This window comes from Poecile atricapillus, chromosome 4 (genome assembly GCF_030490865.1).
Source record: "Poecile atricapillus isolate bPoeAtr1 chromosome 4, bPoeAtr1.hap1, whole genome shotgun sequence".
NCBI lineage: Eukaryota > Metazoa > Chordata > Aves > Passeriformes > Paridae > Poecile > Poecile atricapillus.
The window spans coordinates 31,212,358-31,231,114 of NC_081252.1; the positions used below are offsets into that span (position 1 = coordinate 31,212,358).

At 42.0% G+C, this 18,757-nt stretch overlaps 1 protein-coding gene across 7 annotated transcripts in view; it reads right to left on the reverse strand.

Moving 5' to 3' along the window:
- Positions 1-18,757, reverse strand: part of SLC20A2 (solute carrier family 20 member 2) — a 55,980-nt gene that overhangs the window by 8,526 nt on the left and 28,697 nt on the right. For all 7 annotated transcript variants that reach the window (XM_058837022.1, XM_058837026.1, XM_058837027.1 and 4 more), the window contains 6 exons: positions 17,511-17,651; positions 16,220-16,305; positions 14,156-14,252; positions 12,046-12,162; positions 11,186-11,389; positions 9,157-9,745 (listed from right to left, as the gene is read on the reverse strand). In XM_058837022.1, coding sequence (XP_058693005.1) covers positions 9,157-9,745; positions 11,186-11,389; positions 12,046-12,162; positions 14,156-14,252; positions 16,220-16,305; positions 17,511-17,651 — 1,234 coding nt within the window. The remainder of the gene's footprint in view (positions 1-9,156; positions 9,746-11,185; positions 11,390-12,045; positions 12,163-14,155; positions 14,253-16,219; positions 16,306-17,510; positions 17,652-18,757) is intronic.

The window sequence follows — 18,757 nt, forward strand, 5'->3', positions numbered from 1 at the left end:
TAGTTCAAAATGCTCTTTGATATAAAAGAATTAATAATTCTTATGGGTTTTGAGAAAGATCCTGAAAATAAGTTAGTGAGCTAACATGGATAATAAAATTCAGTGGGCTTGAAGACACTGGGCAGTACAATGAAGAACTAAAGACTTTAAATAAAGAGTAATTTCCACTAGCTAAAACACTTTAAAATTCTGGTCTGATACTGTGCCTAAGTAAGCATTCAATTTGTTGAGTTTTGGAAGGACAGTATGTGAAAAGTCCTTAGGGCCTAAATGCAAGAATTATTTTACCTCCATGGAAGAAGAGATTCTTCATTGAAGCATTTCTAATATTTTGAAATCAACCTGAAACTGCTTTTCCAGTGTTTTCAGGTATAGATTAAATTACTTGCACATTTTAATGCCTTTTTGGGCACAGAAAAAGAAAGTTAATTCAATTTACGAAGGTACATGAATAAACGGATGGATGGTGAAGGATGGATAAAGGCAAATAATACATTGATCAAATGAATAAAGGCAAAATTGATCATCCCTTTTTATAGTGCTGTATGACACGGAAAAAAACTTCCCTGTTGAAAATAACAGGCACATTTGGAGTGAGCTCAGGCACCGATTCCTGACAGTTCTAAAGAGATTTTTCATACGTATTTGTCAGTTCCAACGTACACTGAAGAGGCAGAAAAGACTTCAAAAACTGCATCAGCAAACTATGCTCTTCCATCAAAATCCAGTTTTAATTATTTGCAAATGCTACACCTCTGTGAATCAACTAAGCATAATCCTTGAGGAAAAGGTTCTTATTTGTGGCAAGGGAAGACAAGGCAAAACTCTGCCAATGTATGCTCAGCCTCAAGAATCCAATTGGCTGATTCTGTCCCACAGATCAGAAGAGATAACACTGCTGCCCACAGAGGCAGCATTTCTGATACCTTCTCTGTAAGAAAAGAAAGCTGAAGAACACTGGATCCATATGGGCTTGGAAAGGCAAAAATGTAACTAACCTCACTTTCCTTTGTGAGTATATACCTCACTGGTTATCTACACCAGAGGGACATTTCTCCTCTCCTGGTAAATCACGTTCAGTGTGAGTTCAGCTCTTGGGGACAGTGGCATCTCCCACCCTGAGTATCTGTAAGGGGCTACAAACAGCAACAACAGTGGCTTGAATCCAGAACCATCACAGTTCTCCCAAGGGGCCTCTTCAGCTTCTAGATTGGTTTAGGAGGTGCAGTCCAAGGGGGTTGTGGTATCAATGCTCCCTATGCCAATGGAAAACAGCTCTAGAAGAAGCTGCTAGTCCTGTCACACCATGAAACTGCCAAAAACTCGCAGCAAATGGGTCTGACTCAGGCACTGCAAAGACTATGATCTTGGTTCTGCACAGAGGTAGAAGAAAACCACTCCCAATAGCTCAGTAAGAGAGGTTAAAAGAGAAACAACACATAAAAAAAAAACCCAAAAAACCAAAAAAACAGCAACAAAAAAGGCATTGTTAGATAAGAGAGTTTGCTTAACAGATGTCTCCTACAGCTGAGTGACTAACCAGATGAACCACAAGGATGCTGGCTAGACTGGGATGTGGCTTGCACAGTATTTCCCACTGGTTCTAGCTCATTTGATTCAAGACATGACTAGCAGGAAAGTAGTCCTCAGATCTTCCAGGCATTTGGCTAAGACTCATTTCACAAGTCTATTTTCAAGAAGTTATTTTCTCTTACTCTCCCACACAGTTTTCTACTTACCTTAACTAACTCTCCTTTGTGCTGGAGCTCCACATCTTATCCATGGTAGTTTAGAGAAGAAAAAAGCCTGAGATGGTCACACAGGGTCTCTGAACCCCCATCCACATATATCTATATGTAAAACTGCCCTCATGAAGCTGAAGTGCTTTAGGAGATCTGCACTATTATCTAGCTATTAGGTTTAGAACAGAAAATAAGGGGCTCCTGTCATGGTATTACTTTAATTTTGCACACCTAACACACACTTTCCCACTGAGCACAAGGAGGTGCCAATATGAGTTAATTTTAGGGTGAGTTTATAAAATGTTGTGGTGTAAGAAGCCCATTTCCTGAGCCTGCCTGCTGCAAAGTGTATTCTCCACACCCAGTACTTTCCCCACCTCTGCCAGGCCGATTACTCGCAGGGCACAGGGCTGTGCAGCTAGGGCGCTGCGCAGGGGCTCTTTGCCTTCCCTGGAGGTGCAGTGCAGGATTTAATGCCACCCACAGCAACACTTGCACTGGCAGATGTGTTCCATGGTGGCTCACTGAAGGGCTGCTCCCTGTTCCTGAAGTGCTGCCTGACCCTCGTGATGATTTTGCCGGCACTCTCGATTAACGTGAATTGGCACAAACTTCTCTTTTTCTGCTCGCTTGTGCCAGTTTAGAATCTGTCACACAGCATTTATAAAACTGCTGTGAAAGATAGCATTTGACAGTGAATCTGAACTATAAATAGAGCTGGCTTCTCCTCTCTCCTGTGAGACAGATAGTATTACCAACAAAAATAACCACCCCACATTCAGCTATCATGAGACAGGCTTAGAAATGACAGTTTCCCATGCACACACACACTAGCAGAAATTTTTAGGTACCTTTGGGTCACAAGTCCAAGACCTTCTCTGGAGGAATAAGGACTAACACTTTTTTGTTGGTTTTTTTTTAAGTAAAAAAATAAGGGGCTTTTTCCCAGTAATTCAGCCATCAGATCAATGATCTGTGGCCAAACTCCATCAAACTTGTCATAAATATGTTATGAAGTAGCAACTTTTGCTACTTCCTTGCTGTTGTTTGAGGGGAGTAGTGAGTTGCTCAAAAAGAAGACCTAACTGTATTTGAAAACTACACTCTGAATGTGCTTTGTGAATAATGTATAGACTCCATGATGACCATGCTTAGGTTCTCTGCTGCCTGAAAAAGGAGATTGCTTTTTAGCCTCTTTTTCTAGTTGAGTGAAAGAACCTTGAAACGTACATTATCACCAATTAAAGCTGAATGACGAGCAAAACAGCCATCAGAGAAATCTGTATTAGGTGTCCATTATTACAAGTATAATTAGGAAATGTCCAGCCATTTGACTATTTCCCAAACCAGGATTTCACAAACAGACCTTCCACTGGGAAAATCAGTGGGATGGTATTTCTGAATAGGCTGCAGTTATGCCATGAGACATCACCCAGCTGAGCAAGAGCGAAAGAAAGATACGCCTGTATGTAGCAACAGGCAAAAAACATGCCCTAATCTCCAGGGATATCAGATTATCAGCAGAGTTTTATCCTAGTTCAAATAACTGGACAGCCTTGAAACAGTGCATCTACCACAGCACAACAGAAGTGTGTCAGAGCTGTGCCCTGTGAAGTGCAAGCTTTTGGAGTGTTAATGAGTCAGGGTGGATGGGCTCATCTCTGTGTCCTGCAGATGCTAGCCCTGAAACCCCACCTGCCTGGATCCTGGATCCTTGGATCCATCCTCCCCTGTGCCCACCAGCATCAGCTTTTCCCCTGGCAAGCCCAGCCACGGGTCCTGCTCACACAGGAATGGGGAGGGATTCCTATGCCCACTGGAGATGCTGTTTCTTGTTGCTCTTCTCTGACTTGCCTGCATGGCAATGTCATGTACCTGCACAATTAAGGACAGAAATGAAGATTCACATCTACTTGGGGCACAGGCTGGACTTACAGGATGGACTATTATTAAAAAGGGAAGAAATCAGAAATCAGGCTTCCCTCACTAAATATAACAGATAGATTAGCTTCCTAAATATTCTCAGTGAGCTTGACTGCAGCTCTCAGGGAGGAAATAAGAAGTACCTGTTTTGTAATCCAGCCTTACTATAGCTCCTTTAGACTCCTTATTTAGCCAAGAGGCTGAATCCCACTAAGCTCCCTGTGTGCAGTGAGATACTGGCAATGGTCTGGCCCTTCCCTACTTTAATTGCATTTACTTTAGGAAGAGGGGGGAAAGGTGAATCCTACTGCTGTTTCTGCACTCTGACCTAAAACTCCAGCGAAATCTGAATGAAGGTGAGAGGAGAAAGCTCTTCTCTATGTTTTTTGGGCAAGCACACATTTCCTAGTTTCTCAAATTGTTTTGCTTAAAAATTAATTCCCTAACTAGAAGCAGTCAGCTTCCCTAAAACCACTGAAAGAATGCATAGAAATATATTAAAAATATCAAATATTTTTACTATAGTTCTGAAATGGTTTTAAATCCTGTCGTGAGTAACACAGCCTATATTGTTTAGATAATGACAGGCATTCTTTATCAAACTTGTGCCATAAATCTATATGGCATTACCTGCAGACTTTAACTCCAATGACCTCCTTTTCCTAAGATCTAAGCATGAATACGCAAGGGGAGTCCTGAAGCCCTCCACAAGAAATTTAATTAGAGCAGACACATTCAAACAATTTATGCAGCAGGAACTCAGGAAAACTGAGATCCTGTGAAATGACTGCAGGCAGGTTTCTCCCCCCTACAGCATGTACCAGCCAAACCTCAGCACTGCCAGTCCCTTGGCATGCACAGACACGGGTGGTGGCACGGTCCGTGGTCACCCTGCTCCGCTGGAGCATCACACCTCCTGCCACCGTCAGGCACTAAATAACCTTCCTCCATGGCCCGAATCCATGGGCCCAGGTAGCTTCCTGCTCACACAGCCCAAGGCACACAGCTCATTCTGACACCCCCAGGGCTTCTCCTTCAACAGCAGGAGTGATGGCCTGAGGCAGAGGAGGAGGGTAGTAAGGGACAGAAGAGGCTGCCCACTTACAGGAGAAAGAATCTGTATGAGAAATTACTAAACACATGCATGGACACATGTGTAGGAGTACAAGGCTCAGGCTTTCCTCACAGCATAAACAGCATATTTTAATCAGCAAAACTCTCACTGACCTACAGCATCTCTCTGTGGGTCATACTGCTTTGATTGCAAGAATTCAAGGAATAACAAGCTCCAGAGATTGCTTGAGTCAACAAAAGCATCTTCCCCTTTGCTAGGATGGGACTGTGGGGCAAACACTGTTTGCTCACAGCTTTCTCATTCCCAGCCCAGTAGCAGAGCAGCCACAGCCGCTGCTTTGCTGGGCACCAGGGAAAACATGACTCCCTGTTCCTTTTAACACAGAGATGCCCCAGCCAGGATCCCTGCTGATGTCAGCCTGAACATGAGCCCTGATAGCTACAAACATCAGCTCCTACAGCAAAGATGGCTGATTTTGTTATGATGTTAAAAAGCATCATCTCAGAAGAAACTGGGGTCTAACTACCCCATGAATTAGTTAAGAACTAGTTCTGCAAAATACTGATTTAACTCTTCTAGATCTGTGAGTAAATCCTGGACAATGAAACAAGAGAGATCTCCACATGATCTTTTATCCACCAAAGTGCTGTCCAAAGTATATGGGACACTTCTGATCCATGAAGTTTTTCTGAGCTGCATCACGGTTCCATCTGTACTGTATGCCACGTGCTTAAATATGCTCTAAAACATTTTCCTTGCAATCACCTACAGTTTTTAAGTTTCATATTGGTTTTCTGGGGTTAGCAGTCCTTTCTAGCCATGTCCAAAATAGCCTGCCCAACTGCCTTTACTTTTGAGAGCTAGTTAATTCAGACATGCATCCAGACTTTAAAACACAGCATAAACCCTACAGCTTCAGCAACTGTTCTGCAATTTGTTGTTACACAGGTAGGCTGCTGTGGCTGCAGCACTGAAGCTCCAGATCACAATTCCTGCTGAATCAGCCTATATCTCCAGAAAAATAAGCTCAGTCCAACTCAGCCATAGGTGCATATAATCCCTGCTGGCCAACAAAGCCCAGCCTCCCGGCCTCTCTGGAAAGCTGGCTCTGAACAAGCATTTAGAAGCTGGCAGTTCTCCTTGTGTCACGCTCCTGGCCCAGGTCTTTTTTCCATCCTGCCCTTTTTATTCTCCCATTGCCCTTGCAATGACCTGACGCACTCCCTTTGTGCTCAGCTGCTGAGCCAGTGGGATCTGCTCACTTGGCGCCGCTAATTAAGTTCAACAACATTTTTTTTCAGCAGTTCTGTCCCAACACATTTAGTTGGGATTTTAAATTCTTTAGATTTCATTCAGCCCATGTGCATGGTGGTGTCACAAGGCTCTCGGCCCAGCTCAGCTGGTCCTGGCCCTGGAAGGGCTCCAGCACCCTTGACACAGTGCACATAAGCTTGGCGTCAGGGGCAGGAGAGGATGGTCCGAACAAAACAGTCACCCAAATAAGGAGCTACCATCACTCCCTGTTTCTTTTAACACAGAGATGCCCCAGCCAGGATCCCTGCTGATGTCAGCCTGAACATAAGCTCTGATGGCTACAAACATCAGCTCCTACAGCAAAGACGGCTGATTTTGTTATGATGTTAAAAAGCATCATCTCAGAAGAAACTGGGGTCTAACTATCCATGAATTAGTTAAGAACTAGTTCTGCAGTCAGGGCAAAATACTGATTTAACTCTTCTAGGTCTGTGAGTAAATCCTGGACAATGAAACAAGAGAGATCTCCACATGATCTTTTATCCACCAAAGTGCTGTCCAAAGTATATGGGACACTTCTGATCCATGAAGTTTTTCTGAGCTGCATCACGGTTCCGTCTGTACTGTATGCCACGTGATTAAATATGCTCTAAAACAGGTCAATCATTTACCTTGCAATCACCTGCAGATTTTAAGTTTCATATTGGCTTTTTATTTTTTTCTCTTTGCTCCTCTTATCTGCTCCTGTCCCTTCAAGGAATACCAACAAACAGCCTGATGGAAAATAAATAGAAAACATGGTACAAGAGTAAGTTCCAGGATACGGAAAGAAAATGTTGCAGTGAAGTCCAAAGAAAAAGATGTGAACAATGGAGGTGCTATCCTAAATATATGAGTGAGGAGCTTAAAACCAAATGCAGGGGAAAGCAGGATTTCAACAACAGGATTCAAGGCTGAGTTAAGAATATTAGAGAAATAGCTTGACAGCAGCACCTAAAATCAGCAGAAGGGAAGTGTATGAAGGAGGGAGGGAGATGAAAAGACAGCAGTCATCAGTGGAAGATGGACTGCTTACCTTCTTAGACAAATGTGAACAGAAAGCTGTGCTACTCACTAAGTTCTACTACATCATTTTTTAAACAATGCACTGCCTTTTAAGCTCTTCAGATCTTCATGCAACATGTGTCAGAGCCAAGATATCTTTTGCTAGACAAAGACTGGCAAAACATCTCTGCTATATGATCCACGGCACAGATATCTGCAATCCCAGAGAACCCTATCTACTAAATCTTTTAGGCATACGAAGGGGTCTTTCATTTTATTGTTTATCTGGAACTCAGCACAATTGCAAGGATGGGTTCCTATCCAGTCCTAGACACAGGACAATCTCCCTGCTTTTCTACCAGCTTTGACAAAATTAAGCCAACTTGTTCTTTAGTTTTGCAATTATATGAATTTAGCTTAAGAAGAGAGAGGTTTTGGAATAAACAGTGTTTAATAAAAAACACATTCCCTGGCAAATTTGATAGGATCACCAACAAAGCAGGGATCTGAAAAACACTAAAAACATATGAATTTTCATGAAAGGATATTGCCATGGTAACAAGCTAGTCCAAATGCAAAATTCTACGGGAATTAGGCTGCAAGATGCAACAACACATACAGCAGAGTCTGAACTTTGTATTTCTTCCTGACCAGCTCCTGTCAATACCAAATCTGATTTCTGAACTAACTGTATCCTTATAGATCACTTCTAACAAAATTGACTACCCTTTCCTCCTGCATAACATGCAAATGATGCTTGCTTAAAGATGTGAGTCCTTGAGGAGTATGTATGAGCATCTCCTGCAGGGAATAAAGGACCCATGGCACCTGCTGAGGTAGGCTGTGAACTTTCTGCAGTGGTATTTCCCAGGGTACATTACAAGAAGTATCAGCAGTCTTTGTCCTTATCCCTGTGTTCCCTTCAGCACTCGTTGCTGGCCACTTGCAGAGCTTGGATATTGACCCCCATGGGTCTTTGCTCTTTGCCAGTATGCTCAGAGCAAAGGTCTTTAACAACAGAGACCATCTGGGAGGAAAGAAAGCTACATCACTGCCCTGTGATCCAGAGGATGAAGGGACTCTGGACTCCTTCCCAGAGTCAGATCCCTGTGGATACCAGAGAAGTACAAAAGACTCTTCAGAAAGTCCTGCTCTGAATTCCCAGGACACTGGATGGATGGGGAGCAAAGAAACATGTTTGTAAGTGTTTTCATGATGAGTTATGAGTTAAATTAGGAGGCTGACAAGAGCAAGGAGCAATAAGTGTTTTGCTTGTAGTCTGGCTCAGGGTTTGCCCAGAAAGCTAAGGAGGACAATGAAAATTATGAACGCTACAAAGTCCTGCTGAAAACACCGAAACTGACACCATCAGGGCATGGCTAACACGGCAAGGGTCCAGCAGGAAGGGGACTCTGTATAGCCACAGCCACAACCCAAATAAGGACAGCTGCTTCAACAAGCCACTTGAGAGAATTTCTCAGGGGATCGGATCATGATACTGGAAAAAGCGCCTATTAAATACCAAATGGATTGCTCCAGGTCTAGGGAAGAGTCAGCCCAGCCAAATCCTAAAGGAAAAATACACTGTGTTCCCAGAGGCACAGCAAACCCACCCAAACTGCTCCTCAGCCACATGCCACTGAGATGGCGAGGTGCTGTGTGATAAGAGATGAAATTTATCTAATGGCAAAAATCTTCTACAACCTCTCGTCTGTTGGAAGCTTCTGATTTCGCAGCTAAAATAGGCTGCAAATTCTGCAGGGCTGGGAATGTCCTGTTTGCTTTTACAGTGGCTGGCATGTTGGGTGGAGTCTCAATGTCTCCAAGATGGCCAAAATTAAACACAAATTAAACAAATTACTTCACAGTTATTTAGCAGCGAATAAAAAAGATTTTACCCCTGAGAAGAAAAGAAACCATAGACTAAGCAGGGCAATTTCTGGAAAGCACTGAGGACACTGATGATACACAGCCCTGATGATCATCTACCTGCAGAAATGAATGTGCTTTCCAAGCAAGCAAGCTGGCAAACCTTAAAAACTTAAAACGTCAAAAAACCCTTAAAACTTTAACGTACTAAAACTAAAACTGCCAGTTTGTGAGACCTCATCCTCTTACCTGACATCATTGCCTCCGTGGGCAAAGGATCCAAAGCAGGCTGTTAAGATCTGGAGGAAGTGGAAAAGTAGATGGACCTGAGAGGTGTCTTTCTCCTCCTTATCCTCTTCCACAGGATCAACGGGGGGCCGGTTAGGATCTGCGAGTTCAGAGGCCAACTTCATTTCCACCCCACCTTCCTCCGCCTCAATCTCTGCCTCAGCCACTGCGTTGCAATAGCTGGAGTAGCTGTCGTAGCGGACTCGCTTCTTGGAGTAGGAAACAGTGTCTCCCACCAACTTCTCACTGTCTTCTGGAGTAGATGTGTCCGCTGCCTTAAAGGAGGAATGCACAGGCATGCCACAAATAGCAGCAGTGTAACAAGTGTAGCTGTTGTTGCGCCGTAAGAGTTTGTAGTTGTTTTCTGCAGTGGGCCTCTCATCATTGGCCCTGTCCAGGTGTATTTTGTGGAGCAAGTCTTTGTATAAACCTGAGTCCTTGTGCACAGTGTGATAAACGTGGCCATCGCTCCTCACGTGGCCATCGAAGCTGAAGGTGCCATTGGAAACAGGTGATTTCACCGAGGTGTGCGTCACCGAAAATGCCCTTCCTGAAAAGGCAGAGATTTAGAGGTTTTGTTCACACAAAATGCCATACAAAAGCCTCCTTTCTCCAACACAAGACAATAATGTGGCCAGCATCTGAGAATACAGGACAAAGAAGATCAATTTGCACTACATGCAGCAAATAAGCCAAGATTCTATTCACTGCAAAATAAAGTCTCTCATTTTCTGTGGAAAAAGAGCTTTGTTCCAGTGCTGAGTGTCCCCAGACATGCTGTATGACCTGCAACAAGTCACTTGGGATCAGCTATTCCAATGTGATACTTGATGGTTAAATCCTCAGGTTCTTTGAAAATATAAATTTCCATAAAATTCCTTTCTTCTAAAGCAAGCTCTACTTTTTCTCAGGTTTTGTCTACATTGAATAGGAATAATTAGGATTTCTGAAATGTGGTTTACCGCAGTTTCATACTGGGACTTATCTGTTTTAAGAGACATATCATTCATATTCGTTTGTTTAGGAGACATTTATATATCTTTTAAAAATAACTTTGAAAAAGCAAAGAAAAAACTTCATGTTCTGCAGAAGTATTTCCTTAGCCATCGCAACATTTTCTGTGTACTAGTCCTGTGAACACGATGATGATTATTCCCACTGCATACATTTAATGTTAGCATACACTGTAGGACACACATCAAAATGTATCACAGATAATATTTCTGAAGAAACTGTCTTTTTCATTTCCTGACTTCCTGGATTTTCACTGTGCAACATTCAGAATTTGGTTTGGCTATTTTTAAACTGGAAGCACACACTCTAAGGGCTCCACGTCATGACTTATTTGATTCTGTAAGAATCAGTTGAATAAATAAGACATTTATTAACCAAATTACAGGGCTTTGTAGATGTTAGCAAAGTGATATCAAAGTCAGCAGACCGCTAAGTGGAAGGGGGTGTTCCCACCATGTGGCAGAACAGAAAGAGCTTTATGCACACAAGTCAACCTACAAATATATGTTCAGAAAACAATGTGTGAGATTTTTCTAGTGGACACGCTCCAAATGGTCATACATTTGTCAACTAATGTCCAAATCTTTTCATCTCCTGTTGTAGTATGCTAATCATCTCTATGCTGAGTTTAACCTTCATACATCAGTAATCTGTGTGCTCTGTATTTTTCCACTGCTTAATAGGATGGAAACACTATTAAGAATACAAAGTAAAGCATTGCAAAAAGGCAAGTAATTTTTTTTCATCTGTTTCTAAAACTGGAATACAGCCAAGCAAAATGTAATTGATTTTAGGTCCGCTCCAGAAAATGTCACTTGTAAATGAGCATCTTTCCAAACAAGCACTGAAAAGGGATTGAAAAGAGATGGAAATTCCAAACACTAATTTACTATTTACAGCAGAGACCTACTTGCAAATAAGAAACTTCATTGAAACAGGAAGAGGACAAACCCTCTAAGTTGTCTTAGTTCCTTACCGTATGGTACACGTGGATGGTTTCCATTTGCAATATTATCTGATGCCCCAGCAGCTTCTGTAACTGAGCCAGTAAGGGGAATCGTGCTCTCATCAGATGCTTTGGCACCAGGAAGTTCTTTAAAGACTGGTGTTTCTTCATCCTGAATTTTATCAAGACTTTCATCTGATATCCTTGACAGTGCAGCATCTTTCTTTAACCGGCCTAAGGAAAGAATAGTATTGTAATTTTAAACCCAACCTAGACCTCTCGTTACTTAGGTTTCCCCTGTTTACATCAACAGCACGGTTTAACTTGGCTTCAATAGCCAAACTTTGTTTCATACCCACACTATTTATTTCTAACACTTTACCACATTCATGTGTGAACATTCTACAACATCTTTGTTTCTCCCAATAAAATTCTCCAAAGTAGGTAACTGAAGTAAAACACTGAGCTGTCCATCTATTAATGAAACACGGAACTTTTCTCTGCATTTGTTGAGAGTAGCAAAGCAACTAAAAGCTGTGATCAGCCCAACTTACTGTAAAGCTAAAACAGTGACTTAAAGATGATAATTCTGACAGGATTTCTCTCTTTAACTTCTTCTTAATAAAACAGAAACTAGGTTATATTCCAGGTTTTATTTTCCTGTTTCTGCTAGACTCCAGAACTGTGCACTGCAATGGCTTGCCTAACAAGGTTTTAAATTTCTATCACTGCAGCTTTTTCAGAGCAAATTACGCAAATACATGAGGAACAGTTTAGGCACATCCTGCCTGTGGGTGGGGACCAGACTAGGTGACCCCTCAAAGGTGCTTCCACCTCTGAAATATAATATTTCATGATTTTATATCACTCACATTTCATCAAATACTTACTTTCTATTTTTCTCTTCATCCAGGGACACACAAAAATCCAGACTAAGACAGCAAATACTAAGGACACACCAACTGATATTAGAGCAATGGCCCACATTGGCAGTATCAGTCCCAGTACTGTAAAGACAAAGAAATAAAACCGAAGCAAGCCATAAATTAACATGACTTAATTATCCCAGGCAGTGGAAAAGCAGTCTGTTGCAGAAAAGCCAGTGTTCACAACAAATATAAAACCAAGTAGAAGGAGCTGATGACTTTTAACATATTATCAATTACTGCAGTATTTAAAGGTATAGTTGACATGGAAACATTTGCAGGTTTAGTCTTCCAGTTTCCTGTTGCCCCACTGTGACATTATTTCCAAAAGAGCCGAGGGTAAAACCCCCACATCAGGGCTGCTAAACCAAGTTTGCAGTGCTTTTATACATGAATGCACATTAAACCACGTTGCCCATTAGGATTAAGTGTTTGCCTGACCTTTGCTCTGGTCCATAAAGCCTGATGCTTAGCTTGCTCTAAGCCCTTATTTGCTTACGATATGAGCTTAATGTGGCACTCCAAAGCTGAGGCTTCGTCCTGCAATGCACAGCAACAGCAACAACTCGTGTTTCTGAAGTTATTGCCCCAACAGAGATCCTTGCACTTGTTCAGCAAAACAATCTGACTCTCAATGAAGGAAGGGCTTGGATTCTGATCTTTCAAAATATATTGCCTCTCTTGAAACTTGTGATTAATTCATCCTTGTGAGTAAATGTTGCCAGAACAGAGGCCTTGGAGAGTAAATATGTATCTTCCCAGTACCAAAAATGGAGTCCCACCTTTTCACTCACACACGTTAGAGACTGCTAAGCTGAAACAGAGAGAACATTAAGATTCTTATTTCATTTATTTTGCTTAATGAGTCACTGCAGAGTGCCTGACCTACTTCTGTGGTACAACTAATGAGGAAATGTGAGTTATACAGCTGATTTACTGTTAAACATCTTGGATACATAGCCAATTAGACTTTAAAGGAATAGTAATGTTACCTCCAAATTGGAAATGTCTTAAGTTTTTTATTAATTCAAATAATGCCATGCTATGGAAATAGGGTCTACCAACTGCATTTATCTAGTACATCTAGTGTGTTGCATTTTAGAGAAATCTTTCCATTCAAAAAAAGATCAGTATCTAAGCCTGCTTCCTTAATTCAGGGCCATGTTCAGGAGTCTATCTTCAATTGCCTCTTCATTCGTAGCTCTTGGACATTAATCTAACCTAAAGAAAACATTTAATGACCAGAGTTTTCAACAAAGTAGTTGAGATCACTGAACATCTTTGTTCTGAACCCTTTTGCTAGAAGTGTGTGTTTAAATATATTCCACTTCAGTAAACTATAAAAATATAAATGCAAATACATAAAATGTGAGAATATAAATATACAAACATAAATACAAGAATACAAAATTTCAACTAATGTAAAAATAAAAATTCAGATATAAATATACATATGAATAAACACAAACATGTAAGTGCACATAAAATATACAAAAATATAAATAAAGTCCTTCAACATCATTTCCTTCTACCGAGTTGCAATCAAAACACAACACCAAAGAAAGAAGATGCATTCAATCAAGAAATAGGCTTGGGGAGTCTTATCATTAAAGGGAAATAAAGAAGTAAATTTAAATAACAGTCTTGGAGACAGACAGGTGCCAGAACAGCAACTCTGCTGATGTCAGTGGAGTGAAGGCATTGCAGTGAGAGCAAACCTGCTCTCCCACCCTGCTCTGAACCTTCACTCCTTGATGCAAAAACCTAGAATACCTTTGAGAGCTCAACATGTGCTCAGATTTACAAAGCCAAAGCTGCATCTCAGTAATTTCCCTTCCTCTAAAGAGGAACTTTTTTTTGTAGCTGTGCTCTTCCCCACTAACCAAAGCGGTCAGGAGAGGAGGGTGTCACAAAAACACACACACAAACAGAACCATGTGGGGAAGTGAATGATTTCCTCTAGCCCTTGTTAACTCCTAATGCAGGAGATAACCCTGTGATGTCTGGGTGATGCTGGCAGAGCATCCTTACATACTGTGGGAAGCCTTCCTCCCATGCCTCCCCGCTCACTCACCTGGTGCCCCAGTGTACATGATGGAAAACACATTAATAGCGATGGTAGCAGCATAGAACACCGGGAGCGCGCGGAGACCATTGGGCACAGGGTCTTCCTGCATAGAAACCATGAAAAAAAGGACATGTTAGTTGGATTTCATGTCAACATGTACCTCCATGTAGAAAACACGTGCTCCCGAGTCAGTGGCAGGCAGATGGAGCTTTTGGATGTTGAGGGAAGGATGGAGACCTGCTTGGTTACACCCAAATCCACAATGCTGGTCCTGGCAAGTACCAGCACTCTGGAGGAGCGTGACACTGTCAATGGAAACCAGGGACTTCTGTTATACTTTCCAGTCAGCTGCTGAGTGACCTGGGGGCAGGTTTCTTTCATCAAGTGTGTTCTTATTTATTTTGTGTCCAAGATGAGGAGTCCCTTCCACTTAGCACAACTGAAGGGTACCAAGCAGGAGAGGGCTTTGATGTTTTGGGTCTCTGCTACAAGCAGTAGTGCAATGCATCCATCTCAAAACCATATCACTAAGCTCCCACTTCCTGCCAGCTAACAGAAATCTCTGAAATCCCAAGTGTCTGGCTGCATTAAGCAGGAAACACACACAAAGTGAGCAGGCAACCTTTAGCACAGCACTGTGTCTGCTGCCCGCTGCACTCTCGCGCTCTCGGCACTCACAAGACTCAGCTGACGGCACAGCGGAAACACACCGTGTGAGCCACCGACCAAGCCTTTGTGAGGGACTGCCTTGGCCTTTGGAGGGGCTCCACGTGCTTGCAAAGAGCCTGGCAAAGCTGAGGGCTGGCTAATGTGGTTTTATTTGTTGCTGCCATGAGCCATAAAAGGGAGCTGAGAAAAGGCTGTGGCCGCCGTGTGCTATGCCCCGGTCCCCAAGCGTGATGCAGATGGGCTGTACTTGCAGGGCCAGCTGCTATTCACAGACATCCCCAAACAGGGCATGGAGCCCTACAACAGGCCACAGAATCACAAGGTAGAAAGCTGCTCCTTTCTTATGCATGCACACAAGTCACTACCTCCTTATGTCAGAAGCTCTGCAGTTCTTACAGTTTTGTGAATGGCACAGATGGCAGTTGGGAGGCAATTTCCTTAACTTGAACTTTTTATGCCTCTTGAATGCTTAAATATGTGGCCTTAATACCAGAGTTCACATGATTTTGATGGCTAATTTCTTATGTTGCTAGGCTTTAAATACAATAGTGGAACTTTTCCTCACTTTTATGCAACTTGAGTTTTTTTTTATTCATAGCTGAATCTGATCAAATCTATCATCTGTTTTTATCACTGACATTTATTTAGAGCAGAAATAAAGAACGATGGAGCTGAGGTTACAGGTGGTGCTATTTATAGCCAAAGAATTAATCCCTCATCTATTTAAGTTCCCTGTATAACTGCTAATATAGTGTCCCTTATTTTAGGTCACTGTCATGCACTGCACTTCCCCATTTTAGCAAGTTGAATGGTGTGAGAGAAATGGAAAAGGCAGATAAAAGTGTTCAGGTTTCCAGTTCATGCTGGGTGGCAGAAAAGTCATCTTTTGCACTGGAGATACACGGGCTGATGTTACCTCAGGTCACTAAAACCCATTGATTCAGGTTTCTTGAGAATCTACAAAATAGGCAGATGCCCATCTTCTAATGTCTGATGTGCTGGAAAACCAAGGCTTAAAATTTCACAACTTTAAAATACCAATTGGAGTATCTCCAAGGGAGGACTGTCCTGTTTAAATTACAGTCAGAACAGCTATTGTGAGACTAAGTCAATGCCAGCAGCCTCAATGTACCATCCTCTGACCAAACAGAATATACAATATTAATTATCACATAGCACCTTCTAAGCCTTAAATACTTGTCAAATTACTTACTGTGAGCTTTCAGAACTGCTAAGAGCAAGTATAACTCAAATGGCTATTAAAAAAAAAAAAAAAAAAGACTGGTCTCCTGTCCAAACAGAAGCCACAAACTTTCACCTCTGGAAATGCCAGCACTCAAATGGTAGGCTAAAACACAATCTTCATACTAAGGACTTATTATAATAATGAGATTTCTTTACCTTGTTTAAAATGAAGAATCTGATCAGCACAAAGAGGATTCCAGACATCAAGCCAGATAACAGTGGGGAAATAAACCAAGAGGCAACTGTGTTGAAGAAAGAATGAAACTTGAAATAAAGCATATTCTTGCATAATAATTAAGTACATTGTTAATGAGAAATAAATTAAGAAAAGTTCTTGCATAACTGCAATGAATGTTCTGTATGTTTACTTAAACTGGTGCGACTCAATGTCCACCAACACTCATGAAACTCAAAGTAATGTTAGGCACCATTAGAAACAACAGCCAAAGCATTTCCTAATTTTGCAACTTTAGCAATCAAACTCATCAGGAAAGTTTCTTGTAGTTTGAATCAGAGTAGACCAAGAAAGTGCTGTAATTTCCTGATCACCATGACCATGAACCTTGCAAGCAAGTGGAAAGCAACTGCATCTAGCAGGATGCCATGCTGCTCCCAGGGTAAGTCTCGAGTTCCAAAATGCCACAGAAGCACCAACTGTAATGTATGATGTGTGTACATTTTTTGCAGGCCAGCACTGCAAGCGTCCAGGACTGATTTAACTGAAGTAGGTGGCAAAGCTCCCACTGATTTCAATAAAACCGGATTAAGGCAGCACTCTGGAAATCTCATCCACAGTGATTTATTGTTCACAGCATGGTTAACGGATTGAGTCTGCTGTCACTGAAAACTCTTTTACTATTGACAGTATTTAAAAAAAATACATGCATTGCTAAAGTTCTAAAATATTACCATGCCTTCAGCATCAAATCCTTTTAATAGAGACTTTAGGCTGCACCTCAAGTTCCAAAGGCTTCCAATACAATAACAAAACACTCAGTCACATTCCTGCTTGAATATACCACAGAGCCTGGCAATGGAAGGCTGTGAGTTAAATGTGCTGTATGCCCTGAAGGTAGTGGGTGGAGAAACATGACTGTGGGCATTTACATGATAGCATTCACTTTGTTGAGAGCAAGAACAGGGTAGTATGAGCTGCCACAAAAAGAATTAGAAGAGGAGGAATGTCACCTTAAAGCACGTTTCTTGAGGGACAATGTGCCCCCAGCTCACCATTGGGGAAGTACAACTTTTGTCTTACCCCTTTCTCCACTGGAGACACACTGCAGCCCTCAATGAACATGGCACCAGTGTATTCTCTGAATAACTGGGGTGGAAAATAAATTAATGAGGGAGCGCTATCAGCACAAAGCAGATTTCTGGGAATGCTTTTCGCAGGCAGCACGCACTGTTTCACACACCCTCAGACATAAAAGGAGACAGCACTTACCAATCTTAACAAGCTGCATCCACTGGACACCCTGCGTGCCAATTGCCACCAGAGAAAATCCAATCGTAGCACCTACAATGCAATGGGTCCCTGATATTGGGAGTTTCAAGAACGATGCAATTAGCTGCCAAACAGCAGAACCTAGAAACAAATGAACCATATGGTATAAACAACAACAACAACAATAATGTAACACCGAAAATTCTTTGCCATGTGCCCATATTCTTTCACAAGTGCTGCCTACACTCCTCATGCATAAGAGACATCTTCTAAAGAGAGTTTTGTTCCTGTTCTGTCTCTAAAAGCAGATACTGAGACAGTTTAATAGCAGCTTTGAATGCTACATCTTACTTTTGACTGTTTATGACTAACAGCTCCCTACAATTCACGACAGTTCTGCTTTCAGTATTTACAGCCTGTCTGAATAAGTACACAAACTGCTCCCAGAGCACATCAAGCTTAGAAAAAACCTCATTCTTGACAGCTGACCCTGGAACCTGCAGTGATCGGCATGAGGAGGCATTCACCATTTCACTAGTGAACTACCCACACTTCTAAACTTAGCTACTACCAGAGAAAGGTTCAAATTGTGGGGCAGACAGATTTTAGGCCTCATCTCAGTGATACACAGCCATCCAGTCCTCTACAGGAAAAATGGACTGAGGAAAGACTAAGGACTCTCTCACTGTCTTCATCTGCAGCTCACTGTTGCACTGGAAAAATTCAAGACTGCTGAAAAGGCTTATGTTAGTCATGGAGAAGCCAAAGATACCCCTGGCATAAGGAAATAAGTTTCCCTAACTAAGGGACAGTGGTTAATGGTCTATAAAGTAAATGCAACATCTGGCATTCCAATGAGATATCCAGGAAGGATGCTGGCCAAGAGTGCAGGGGGAAAGAAAGAACTTCCTTCAGGAGTTAGATCAGATACAATTGGCCACCAAGCTCTCAAGTACGCAGCTCCATGCTCTGACTCATTTTCACTTTGCATAGACAAAGGATCCCTGCTCCTCTTGCAGTGGGGCACCAACCTCAGGACACCAAAATACTTTTGAGAGTGACACAAGCTTTCTGTGGACCTCCCCTAATATTAGAGAATTCTTACAAAGATCTCTTCTTCATCGTAATACTTCACAGCCTTAAGTCTAATTCTTCATGTATTGAGTCACCAATGGCAAGACTGTCGTAAGAGATCCTGAATTTTCTGGCTCACGCCACATTTCTTAACAGATCTACGTCAGATACAG